The sequence below is a fragment of the Agelaius tricolor genome, unplaced genomic scaffold (assembly GCF_023055355.1).
Source record: "Agelaius tricolor isolate 1412-34295 unplaced genomic scaffold, bAgeTri1.0.p SCAF_7, whole genome shotgun sequence".
NCBI classification, from domain to species: domain Eukaryota; kingdom Metazoa; phylum Chordata; class Aves; order Passeriformes; family Icteridae; genus Agelaius; species Agelaius tricolor.
Window position 1 is genome coordinate 14,820,321 of NW_027269267.1, and position 13,273 is coordinate 14,833,593.

A 13,273-nucleotide genomic window follows, 5' to 3' on the forward strand; every position below is an offset into this window, starting at 1 on the left:
CCCTTTATTTGACAAGAGGACTTTATGTGATTATTGCACTCTGAAGCTATTTCTATATCACTTTTTCTTTCATTAGGTTTCTTTTCTGGAGACATTTGTATTGTATACCAGATGAGAAAGAAGAAGAACAAATAGGTTTCTTAATCCAAGAAAAATATTCACACAAGGGTAAAAAACCTGCAGAGTATTGATGCAAATGACAGGCCAAAGTGATAACAATAAAAGGCCTTTGCTTGCATAGCTCTTCCTACAAAAGCCATAAAATATGTCAGAAAATTGGAAAAATATTCTATCTAAAAAGTGCTTTTGGATATCCTGTGGATATAGAAGGAATGGGATGACAAGGCTGTGGGTAACAGGGTCTCTCTAGTAAGCCCATGGACTCCAAAGGCAGTATCTACACTGGGATGAAATTCAGACCTACCTCATCTCAAGAGACAGTGCAAAAGTTAAAGGGGATGGCCAAGCCAATGGCAGAGCATGGGAAGAGCTCAGCCACATCCTTGGGGAAGGTTTTAAGGATCTTCTTTGAGTGGCATTTTTGTAATGACAGTTTTTTGTCCCACAGATATTCAGGAATGAGCCTGAGAATTTTTATTTGTAAATTAGATTATTATGAAGGATTTCAAGTCTAAGTTTCTGGACTTCAGACTGGACCACAATATGGCTTTGTTATCTCTGAGATCAGCAAAAACAAGCCTGGGAAAAGTGCTAGAATTGTTGATAAGAATTTCATGGGTCCTCACTGTTCTTAAAAGGCAAAGATTTACTAGTATTTGTAAAATGTAGATAGAGGTGATAGAATTGAGTGGGGACTGGAGTATGTGTTTTATCCTGAAAACTAAGATTAAAATTGTGTCCCAGACAACATCACTGGAATTTCAGGTATTCATTTCTGAAGGTCTGGAACATATCCTGTTTATCCTCATTTTGGACACACATATGAATGTACACCTCTTCAGGGAAGCCCATACCTTTGATAGACAACAAAACAGAAACAATTCCCTTGCACTTTCTCAATCCTTTTCTAGGAACTACTGCTGTCATATTCCCTTGATTAAACATACAAATGGGGTCTGTGTGCACACATGGAGGAAATAGCAAGAGTGAATCTGAAATAAAGTAGGGCTTATGCATCCATTTTATAGCTGCAATAAATAACAGGCAGAATTGTAAAAGGAATCTATAAAACATGCTATTATACTCTTTCTAAAAGAGTGACTGCTCAGTTTTCATTACAGACTTCATCTTCAGAAGACATTTAACATGCTCACAATAATTAGACCAGCCCTGCTGAGTGACTTCATCCTCTTCCTCTGATTCCAAAATGATGTGATGGAGAGAAATGGTTTAACCCTGTCACCAGAGTGTGGGTAGTGGTATTTGACTGGACTAATCAAACCTGACAGACAATTTTTGACACAATTATTCACCTCAAAAAATCATTTGTTGTGAAAAATGAAGTTGGTAGTTTAATATTCCAATATGTTGGGATTTATAAAAAGAGAACTTAAAAAAAAATGAAAAAAAAAAGCACAATGACCCAGACTCCTCATGTACCACTGTTTTCAGTCACTGGTGGTTTACATACATGTAAGCCAGCTTGCTTCCAGTAGTAGTTGTTGTATTGATTAATCATGCATTTTGTTTTCTCTTTAAATTTTTCTTCAGAGTCAGTTGTCCACCAAGGGTCTAAATTTCCATTTTTGTCATATTTCCGACCTCAAAAAGGAAAGAAAGAAAACAAATGTTTTTGCAGGAAAAAGCTTTTAAAATTTAGGAATATATCACCTTCATAGAAATGAGAGGGGAATGTTCTCATGTGAGTGTGTGTACAAAATGGATAGGATCAGTGAGCAAAATCTTGGCCCCACTCAAATAAGCAGTGAAAAGCTGGCATTCTATTAATTGTCATAATTTCCATTTGCAGAAAAATATAGTAATAACTAATGAATTCTACAGTACATTTTATAATTACATAGTGTAAGAGGCACTTAGCTTTCTTGCAAGTATAATTGCATTTTTCATCCTCAGACCATATGTCTTTCATTCTGATAATGTGATAATAATTAATTTATTATTAATTCTTGACCTGATCGGGAAGCATATCCATTTCATGAAAACTTCTAAAATTTCCACAAGGTGACAAATTCCCTAGAGATGTATTTATTTCTGTATTTGAAAGGTAAGACCCTGGAAAGGGGGAAATCGAACTTTAGGTTCCTTTCTGAGGGGCAGGAAACAAGGTGGAGATTAGGTGCTCACCAACACAAAGTGGGAGTTTATGAAGAAAAATGTCTCCATTTGCTTGTGCTTGCTGACACAAAGTGTTGTAGAGCAGTGCAAACAGGATTTGTGGCGTTTTTTGGGTTTGTTGTTTGTTTTGTTTTTTTTTTTTTTTAAGGTATTCTATGTTGCACAACATAAGCAAACTCAAAATTACTCCCTAGAGGAGGAGGTTCAAGTTTCTTTCTCCCTGCATCTCCCTCCTCCCCCCTCTCCCCTAACTTTCTCTCAGCAGCCCAATTTTTAAAAGCACTTTGCTGAGACAGCCAAACATGAGTAGTGGCAATGCCCCACTCCATCCAGTTTGTCAGGACAATTACACTGACATTTTCTGACTATTTTTTTCCCCGTCTCTCTTTTTTTTTAAATTTAATTTTAATATTTCGCAACACCTTTTCTGTACCACTCTTGTTACAGTATTGTATTTTAAAACTTTTGCAATTATCTTTTGAAAAATGTCAAATTTGAAATGAAAAGTTTTCTTTGTAATTTTTATCAATCAGAAATTATCCCTTTGTCCTTCCCACTCTCCCCTCCCCCTGTTAGGACTTTCAGAATCTGTTGCTGATTTAGTTTTCATTTGAGACAAAATGAAAGAAGCAAACTTGTGGAATTTCTTACCAAATAAAATCCAATTCAGACAAGCAAGATTCCATGTAAATAAATCTAATAAATACAATTTTATAATTTTTTCACACAACTCAGCACCATTAAAAAACCAAAGCAATAAAAAGGCTACAGCATGTACAAGTCAGCTTTCTAATCTGTCAACTCTGTAAATAAAAAAAAAGTTATCAAAGTGCAGTCAAATACTCACCATTGCTATCAAATCCATGAGTAAACTCATGGCCAACAATCACTCCTATGGCACCATAACTTAATGACCTGTAACAAGAAGAAGCAGTTTCCTCAGAAAGTGTTCACAGTCATGAACATTAAAGGACAAAAGACATCAGGAAAGATCATTATTGATTTAAAAATAAGCTGAGGAGGAAGGGGATATGGGTCTAAAAATCAGACCTACACAATTTTGATTTAAAGATGTTGAGAGTCTTAATGTTAAACTCTTGTTTAAAAGTAACATTTAATCTAAAACTTTGAAAGCATTGTGATGGTTCACTCTTCCAACCAAATCCCTTATCAGCATCATATGAGTTCCACCCTCCTTCAGCTGACTGAATTCTCAATGTTCTGACTGGGAACAGGACAAAGTCACAGCTGTACCTACTCTGAAACAAAGACTCTTTTGTGAAGCATGAACAGATCTCCATTCAGTTCTAAAAAGAAAGGTCATATAATTCCCTTGCACCTGCCCTGGTATAGGATATGATACACAGATCTAAGGCACCTGGGAAACAAAGTAAAAGGAAATACTTTGTATTCCTGACTGACAATTAATTATATCTTCTTTATTATATCCCAAAAAGCATGCTTTTAGGAGAAATAGGGATAAAAAAGGGAAAAGCTCAGGGCTTTTTTACACCAAATGCAGTGGGTATCATGGGTAGGTGATTTACTAAATGTATCTTTTATTTGTGGAGTTACTTTTTGTGATTTTAATTATTTCAGTTATTGAAACGCTATACTTCAAAGTAGCTTATAGTATTTCTAAGACATTGTATTGAAATAGAAGAGAGGCAGAGGGTTTTGAAATAACATTATTGGACCTAATGATCCGTAGTGCACTAATTGCTCATCTCAGTCATGCCCAAAAACTATTATATCATTTCATTCCCTATGCTCCCATGAAAATCCTTCACTTTGTTTTTTTCTTTCCTGAATGGTACTTTGCATGTGTTAAAATCTCCCCTACTGCTTTTTAGCCCAAGTACTGTTACAAACCATCTCCAAAAATGCAGGTTAAAATTATATGTTTCAGCAATGGAAATACCATCCTTTTGTGTGACAAGTTTGTAATCTTGTGTAGCACACAGTGATAATTACCCCTAATAAATGCACTATGTAAGACTTGTTTTCCATATCTAAAGTAAGGGGTTATACAGGATCTTTTGCAGCTGGAGAAGTATAAAAATAATGGCACAAAACATGTAAAGAGATCTAGAAGAAACAAGCCCTATTACTAAATGCATCTTATTTTTCCTCTATGGTTCTTTGTCACCATGAGGGGCAGGGACAAAGAACAGCCTGGTGTTCTGCCAGTCCCTGGAGCTTTCCTAAGTTCCAAAAGATGAGGTTAAGGTTGCAGTGAATTTTGGGCTTTGTATCTGTGAACCCCAATGCAGAATTCTGTCCAGCTCAGCAACATTTTTTCCAGGAATTTTCCCAGTTCTGTTCATGCTTTTCACTTCTGGGCACAGTAGGACAGAGATGGAAAGGTTAGGTGCAGCCCAGCAGACACCATATTAAAAGGGACCCTTCTGGGACTGGGGAGGCTCAGAACTGAAAGGAAACTGTGAGGTCAGGTAGTTTGAAGTCTCTGTTTCAATATATATGGCACTGGAGACTCACAATTGTGAATGGTGGCATTTGAGTGTTATTTTATTTAATGTACTGAGATGTAAAAGTGATAACTAAGCTTTGCTTTCTGCAAATAGATGTAACTGGGTTTTGGTGGTTGTGCTGGAACTGGACACTAAAATGCCACTAAATGTTAAATATTTGCTAAATTAGTTTTTCAGCAGGCACTGGTGACTTTTTGATGGTTTATCTGCTCCACTGCCATGTACTGTTTCTTCTAAGCAGACAGAAAACATCCAGAATATTTCAAGGACAAAAGCAATCTGTTGTCTGATATAAACCAGCTACATTTGTTTACTAAATTACATTTTGATACGTACTCAAGCAAAACCAATTTAAGCTAAGGTAACCTTTAAGGAAGAGAAATGAGCAAAGTATAAGACTTTGAAAGAAACACAGTTTTATCACTATGGCAGAAGGTCAGAATACAGAGAAATCAGAAAGCAAAGCTGGTCTGCAATAACTACAACAGAAAATAAGTTCACCTTAACAAGAAAGGACTTTCTCCTATCCCAAATTACCACTTACAAAGTCACCTGGCCCACAAGAATTCTCTTTGAATACAAATTAATTAATTCATAAATTAAACTTGTCTTTCTACATATATTGCCAAATTTCCTGTTTACAAGGACACGATCCAGACTGGATGACGGCAAACACAAAATGTTCAAAAAGTTTGATTTTTTTAAACAATGATTTATTAAGGATGTATTTCACCAGAAACTGGCTTTATATAACTGCAAAATAACTTTCAGAAACTGCCACCAGAAATTTTTCATGGTCTTATCCTACCCTAAAATAGTAAGCTATTGAACTGCACAAAAGCAGTGATTTTTCAAAATTTAATGTATGTGACCTATAATTACCCTTCCTCAGCCTCACTGGCACATGGGCCTGCTCAGGCAATCACTTATGCACATGAAGATATTCTCATGCACCTCAACAGGCACAGACAAGGGCTCACTGCTAATCTTAGATATTAGCAGAAAATGAACAATACACTGATAATAATTGGCTTCTCAGGGTATTCACTTCTGTTCAGGAAGTGTCAGTATCTGATTTACAATTCCTTTTAATACCTGCCATGTGCACACTGCTGCATCTGCATGCTGTAGCACTGAAACACTTCCACTTGGGTGCACTTAATTAGCAATTCCTGTGAGAAATCAGTCATCAGTTTAAGACAACAGCAACACATACAGCTCCCAAGGGTAAGAAAATACCACACAAAGCAGCACTTCTCAAAGTCAGCCTTTCCAGAGGCAAAAGCAGGATACAGCAGGAGAGAACACACAACCCAAGGACCAAGTCTGCCCTTACAGCAGGACAGCACAGGTTTCCTTGGGGCTGCCTTTCAGTTGTCTTCAGCACCACAGCCTTCCTCTCCTCACCCTCTTCTTTGTGTATTTCTGTTTGCAATACCTTTCCCTGTTATTCCTCAGTTCTAGGTGGATGAGGTTCCCTTGTGCACTACTTACCTAGGATACTCTGTTCCCCAAAAGAAAGGCTTTTGAAGTTCTCCTGCTGGGAATCCTGCAATAACAAAAAGAAAAAAAAAAAAAAAAAAAAGAAAAAAAAAAGAAAAGAAAAATCTGGTGAGGTCAATTGAATACAGCTGAATAGCTGTCACAATGCCCAAGGATTTCGATTTTATGACCTCATTTGTTTGGTTTCAGAAGGTTTTTCAAGGGGAGCTTTCCCCTGGGTGGTAGAATGCAATAGAGAGGATCTCAGAGTGGCAGCAGAGATCCTGCTACAAGCAGGTCTGAGTAAATGCATGTGTTCCTGTGAAAAACACTCCTCAGGCTTCCTATGAAGGGTCCTGGATTATCCTCAGATGTGCTGACTGATCAGTAGATAATACATAGGTAAAGTGCAGTAAGAATTAAAATACTGTTAGCTTAGTGAGGTTTCAGTGAAGCAAGAAATGTGAAAGTGATAAAATGTAAGCCTGATTCTATTTAGTTTATGAAAAACAGAGGTAAATGAACATACTTAGGCACTTTTGTAAGGGAAATCTGTAGATTATTAAGGCTGTAGGTTCAGCCTAGCTACAGATATTACCTGGCTGCTTCTGGTTCTGGCAACTAACCAGTTGCCAAAAAAACAGCAATGGAGACACTCTGATGAGTGATGAGCAACTGATGTTTCACATAGGAAACAAAATTGTTCCTCAAATTTAAAGTCACGGGTTTATTTTTAATTCCAGGGGGACATTTTAGTGCCAGGATACTAAAGACAGTGGAACTGCACGTGGTAAAAGTTTAACAGCCCAAATAATTGCTAAATGAAACATACACCCATGGTCAAAGTTCTTATATGATGGTGAAAAGCGCCATCCTTCCAGGCCCAAATGTGGAATTTACTGTCTTGGGTCACAAACTCTCATCTCTAAAGCACCTGCTTAGAAGATTTACCCACATGGTCATCACCTTGTTGAGGAAGAACATTTCCTCAAGTGATTCACTTGTTTTCCCAGGAACTCTTCTTTACCCTATGGGTCCCTCTTCAAAAAATCACCTGAACACCCAGAACAATACAGAAACCATATTCATTTGATTCTAATACTATTCAGTTTTTTGTTGATAGTTTGGTTATGGATTTCTTTATATCTGAGGTAATTGTCAGGCAAGATCTTTGTCTTTTCCTTACAAGGTCTTTAAAAACTTACTTTCAAATGAAAAAAATCCCCAAAGCAGACCCAGGATGCTGAGTGTAATTCATGCCATGCCAAATGATGTGGCACAAGACATGTCCTCCTGGCCTGCCCAGCTGCTTTTTTCTGCTGCTCCTCCATGGTTGCCATCATCCCTATCAGCAATTAGCTTATAAAAAGTGTGGGCTACAAAATTTTTTGAGTGTTGCCTGGGTTGTTTTTTTTTCTTACTTCTCCAGATGTTGTTTTATTTTTTCAAGCATACAATTTGCTTTTCCAGCAATGCAAACCACAATTTTACCAATGTCAAGGACAAAGTTTTACTGATCTAACTGTTCTTCCCTGTCAGTGCACAGAGATTATTTATCATGCATGTTTTGAACCTTTTAAGCAGCAAGGGTACACACATACAACCTGATGAAAATTGTTTGTTAGGCCTTAAGAGCTGTGTTCAGAGCTGAAAATCTAGTTTGAACTGGTTCCCTCCAAACACTGAAATTCAGAAAAGGTTTTGGAAAGCTTAGGTTCTGCTAACTCTAAATGATCCTATCCCCACAGCAACAGAGGAGAGGAACTGTGGCCAAAATGAACAAATGAGCCCATACCGAAGGCAGTGTGAATCAAGGCAGCACAGTCACCCCACAAATCATATTTAATGATCACAGAATCCTGGGAGCCTGTCACTGCACCAAGAGGCTATTCAGATCTTTTAAGGAACTGCAATTAGTTATTAGTTTTTCTAATTTTAGAAAGCTGCAATTAGTTTTTCTAATTTTAGAAATTTTCTCTTGTTTTAGATATAAACTTGTAGTGAGTTTGCACTTGTCTGCAGTAGAGGTAATATGCATTATTTACAGCAAATTAGGTGAAAATCTTCACTCAGGCTTATCCAGCTACACTAAATGTGTCTTCATAAAGCACTGCTGAAACACATTCAGCTGTGAGTTAAGCCATGACATAGTTTCACTGGACAAGTCAATGTGCATGAATGGTAGGAAGCTCCAGTGCTGAATCTGTACAACAGGTTGGTAATTATTGTACTCAGAGTCAGGATCCTTTTTAGGTTAGATATCACTGAGAAAAGTGCTGGTTGAAGGAGTGGTTTCTGCTTCTGGACATGTGTGAAAACATCTCTATAGTTTGCACTAAAGGAAGCTCAGGAAGTATTTCCAGGCCAAAGCAGAGTCAGAGGCCAGTAGAATGTACTACACATTTCAGAAAACCTCAGGAAACTGGAATACATTATCACCAGTAGGAGTTGTTCTGTTTTGTTTGGAGAGTGCATGTTTTTGTGGTTTTGTTGGTTTTGTTGGTTTGTTTGTTTGTTTGTTTGTTTGTTTGTTGGTAATAAAGAAAATCTAGGTTTGAAAGTTATTCTTGGTGAGCAAGAAAAGCAAATGGATCCCATTCTCCAGAGGTCAGCAGCACTGAGGGACTGAGGGTGCTTGTCCACTATTCCAACACTAGAAGGAACACAATGAGAGCTGACAACACCTTTATGCAACATCTCCTTCAGGCAAGCAACAACTACATCATCCTTGGGAGGATCAAGGATAACAATGTCTTATACCTAGAGTGTCCTTGAAATTGTAACGTGAGATTGATCACCAGACAGTTTCTTATTTTGTGCTGATCTGAATCCCTTGATTTAGGCAATTCCCCCATGAAGCCTGTTTCTTTTTTTTGCTTGGCATATTGCACCTAAAAGGATAATGAAAAAACTCGGAGAGCTCATATTGGGCTGCAGATGCAATAAATACTAATGGGATTACTTCTATGCAACTGGATTTCAAGCAGACAAAGGACAGATCTGGAGTAAGACAGACAGACTTCAGGGAATTTCACATCTTAAGGAATAGATATAGGCAGTAGGAATGTATTTTGAGCTAACACTTGACCGCAAACTTAGCCTGTGTTGTGCATCTTTTAAAGCTTTGTCCCTCTACACAGCCCCAGAAGAGAGATACAGGCTGACAGTCTCTCTCTTTATACAATGGATTACAAATGCAGGCCCAGAGTCTACACCAAAGCCATTACTCACCAAGAGCACACAGGAAGAAAATTGTGTTATCTTATTACAGACCCCACACAAACCCATCTGCCATCAAGACCTGGACTTGCAGAATGTGCTTTGACTACTTTCTTAAAACCTACCCTAAATTTGGAGCAATGCCACTGGTCTGCAGCACCATTCTGAGATGGGCACTGGTGTCACATGTCACAAGAGCACTGCTCTGTGGACAGCTGAGCTCAGGCTGTCACAGAACACCACTGGTACCCTACATCCATGCATCTTACTGGTGGCAAGGTGGGACAGCCAGGCTAGATCATCCTCAAGATGGACTTTGTGCCACTGATCCCACCATGCTAGGAACCAGCTCTTCTGATCACAGCCCTTCAAGTCCAGCAGTTCAAGGAGTTTTCAGTGCACCTGACCATCTGCTCGAGTGGTCAATTCTTCAGCAGTTGGTATTTGAGCATGTTAGGGAAGACAGTGCTGAAATTCTTTCAAAAGAATAAATCATATTTACATGTCTCTCCTCCTCCACTGAGCTAGTAATCTCAATGTAGAAAGCTGGTCAGAGAAACTGTTTCCAGGAATTACTTTATCATGTACTCAGGGACTGTTGCGAGCCTGGCTTGTAATTCCCTAGATCTTCCTTCTTGAAGATAAGAGTGACATTTGCTTTCTTCCAGTCCTCAGGCACTTCCCCCAGTCACCATAGCCTTTCAAAGACTACCAAGAGTGGCCTCATAATGGTGCTGTGAGCTTGTAGGTGCACCCTGTCAGAGCCCATGGGCTTGTGCTTGCCCAGTCTATTTGAACATTCCCTAACCTACTCCTCCTCCATGAAGGGTGAATCTCCTGTTACCAGGTCCCCTGCCCTCATTCAGCACTACATTTTCCCTCCACTTGCTGCTGCTGCTGCAGCTACACTTGCAGAAAAGTTTCTTCACATCCCTTGCCAGCTTCATCTCCAGGGGGGCTTTTGGCTATCCAAACCCCTGTGTCTCTGCACAGTGACGGTTCAACTTTCCCCTTAGTCACCTTACTGCTCTGGAATGCAGGGGCACCTCAAGCAGTGGAGCCAACACCCGGCTTACTTCAAATATTTCACTCTGAATTTAGGCTGATCTTGAAGCTCTGACAGAACTTTGCCTGCACAGGACTACTTTTAATGTAATTAAATGTTTCTATCTTCATTTTATCTGTGATGTTATTTTCAGCATCTCCCTCCAGCAAGGTGCTGTAAAGCTTGTCAGAATGTATTTAAAATTTGAAGGTGTTTTCTTTTTTTTCAATTTTGCCAGGGTTTTACTGTCATTATTAAATCCTAGCTAAAACCTTCTGGTATTATTATACACACTTTGCAGATAAATACCCTTACCTCAGTATGATATTGCTAGTTTACCAAGAAGATGCAAATAACTACATTTGATCTGATAATTCCCTGAAAAAAATGCAGAGCAATAATGGATAAACTAAACCAAAAACACATGAGACGACTCACCAAATCATGAGGAAATTTGGAGTTCAAGACTAAATATGAATTCAAATTGCATAGTTCACTTACATTATTCAGTTATATTGCATGCTGTTTTTAACTGAGCAAGGAAAAGCCTTATTCCAAGTTAGTGCATTTACAGCTTCCAATAATGAGGTTGGTTTGTTTTAAGCAACTTCTGACAGGCTAGTGAATCGTATAGATAAGCAGCAGATATGGAAGACAGCTGTGCTAAACTGGGTGATATACAGGGTACTCTGCCAATTGGTGTGCTGACAGTTCAGATGTGTTCAAAAGCTCTAACTTGCTTTTTTGAAGTCACATTAATTCACTGAATGAATTCAGATGCAGAGTTTTAAAGGGATAAGATATAAGCAGAAGACTAACTGCTGGTCAGTAATCAAAGAATATTGAATTCGTATAAGGAATTAAATGTGAAGACAGCTGGGATGTTGGTTAGTTGTCTAAAAACAGCCCAAAGAGCAGGATACATTTGTTTAAAATGCTTTCACAGACTTCTGTTTGGACTACTGAATCTCATCCCAGTGATGGTTTTGATGTTTGGGGTCTAGCTGTCAGTCTCAATGGCAAGAAGGGTTCCTGCAAGTTTTATGTCAGATAAAACACAAGAGAAAAAACACATTGCTTTCAGATACTTTGAGACACCCAAATGGCTTTGAGCACCCATATGTAGGTGACAGAGACCAAACTGTCTGACATTATAGGGACCTGAATCATACACCTTATTTCAAGTTTTATCCTCTGGACAAAGAGGACAGAAAATATCAATTGTGTAGGGCACAGTAACTCTTCCATGCAATGCATGAACATAAAGCTTAATTTTATTAAGAACTCATAATAATGAATTTATTATGTGAATAAATTCATTAAAGAGATACAGGGAAGTAATGGTCTTTGAAAGCAGAGGACTCTGTAGCCTCTGCTTCAATTCTTGGCTCAGTTTCTCCCTCATCTGACAAGAGGCTGTTTTTCTACTCATGAAAAAGAGAGAACCTGGTGTTTACCAACCTCAGTGGGGCAACATGAGGAGAAACATGACATGGTTTGTAAGGTGCCAAGGAAGACTGTCTGCTAAGGAAGTAGGAAATGTGAAAACATCTGTTTTATGAGAAACTTAAATCTTTATTTTATGAGGAAAAATCCTCAGTGGATTCCCCAGGGTGAGGGAATGGGGGCTAGGGGGAGAAGAACAAAGAACAAATTCTTCTATTTTATACATTCATAGATAGGAATTTTAGGAAGAAAAAATAAAGAATGGAGGTAAGGATCATGCACCATGGTTAAATAAAAGAGAATAGTAGTCTTTAGTAAATCAGGAAAATTGAAAATGAGGGCTCACTTAAGACACTTAAAGCTTACTTAATAACAGGGCTCAGAAAGTGTCCAGTCCAAATCTGTTAAGTTCATTAACCTCCAGGAAACTAATGGCACACTTGAAACTACTTCATCAATAACCTTCCAAACAGTCCAATTCTTAAGGGAAGAGAAAATGCCCTATGCACATTCCTCTCATCCTGCCCTGGCCATGGCACCAGGTGCTGTTTTCCAGCACTTCCCTGGCTCCTGGCAAGATAAGAGTTATCCCTTGCAACTCCCAGCATCAGTGAGCTGCCAGCGTCAATATCTGCGTGATGCTTCCTGCAAAGATGAGACTTATTGGCTAATATGAGCTCTCATCTGTGGTTTTCTCTGTGGATGCTAATTTGAATGCAATTTTTAAATTCTGTTGTAGATCATATCTGCCTCCTGTAACATGTATTGAGGCCTCTCTCTAAAGAGGCCTCTTGACTTTCACTAGAGAACTGCAGTAACAGCACAAATGACTCAGAAGGAGCATGGATATAAACTTACAGAGATAATATCAACATTAATTATCCAGTACATCTATTCAAGCTTACACCTCATGAGTGCATTGCTTATATTTGCCTCAGTTCACTGTAAATCTCCCTTTCATTACTGTTCACAGCCCACAAATGTGACTATTTTTATATATTCTAGAGGCATACATATTTACACTTAAAAAAAAATCCAAAACACACCAAATGTCTGATGAATAGTTTCCTTTTATCCTTAACATATTCAAAGGCTAATATTTTAGTGCTGTAATGAAATAAAACCTTTTCTTGAATAGAAGTATGCTAGCACACTTTGATCATCACTTGTGTCTATTTTCAGCACATATTTTTTGACTGCTTTAGAGTGCATTAAAATAAACAAATCCTTTAGAAATTGTTTTTGGTGTTCCAATTATGAGAATTAAAAAGATAGTATTCATGCTGCTTAGATGATATGAAGTGTACTTAGATACATTTTGAGACTCTAAAGG

The 13,273-nt window shown here is 38.2% G+C and overlaps 1 protein-coding gene and 1 long non-coding RNA gene across 6 annotated transcripts in view; one reads left to right on the top strand and one right to left on the bottom strand.

Annotated features, from left to right (window-relative positions):
- Positions 1–13,273, top strand: part of LOC139591619 (uncharacterized) — a 413,264-nt gene that overhangs the window by 316,308 nt on the left and 83,683 nt on the right. The window lies entirely within an intron of this gene.
- Positions 1–13,273, bottom strand: part of PHEX (phosphate regulating endopeptidase X-linked) — a 95,502-nt gene that overhangs the window by 7,169 nt on the left and 75,060 nt on the right. The window contains exons 16-18 of the mRNA XM_071430398.1: positions 6,243–6,297; positions 3,104–3,171; positions 1,592–1,722 (exon numbers count right to left, since the gene is read on the bottom strand). Of these exons, the coding sequence (XP_071286499.1) occupies positions 1,592–1,722; positions 3,104–3,171; positions 6,243–6,297 (254 nt within the window). The remainder of the gene's footprint in view (positions 1–1,591; positions 1,723–3,103; positions 3,172–6,242; positions 6,298–13,273) is intronic.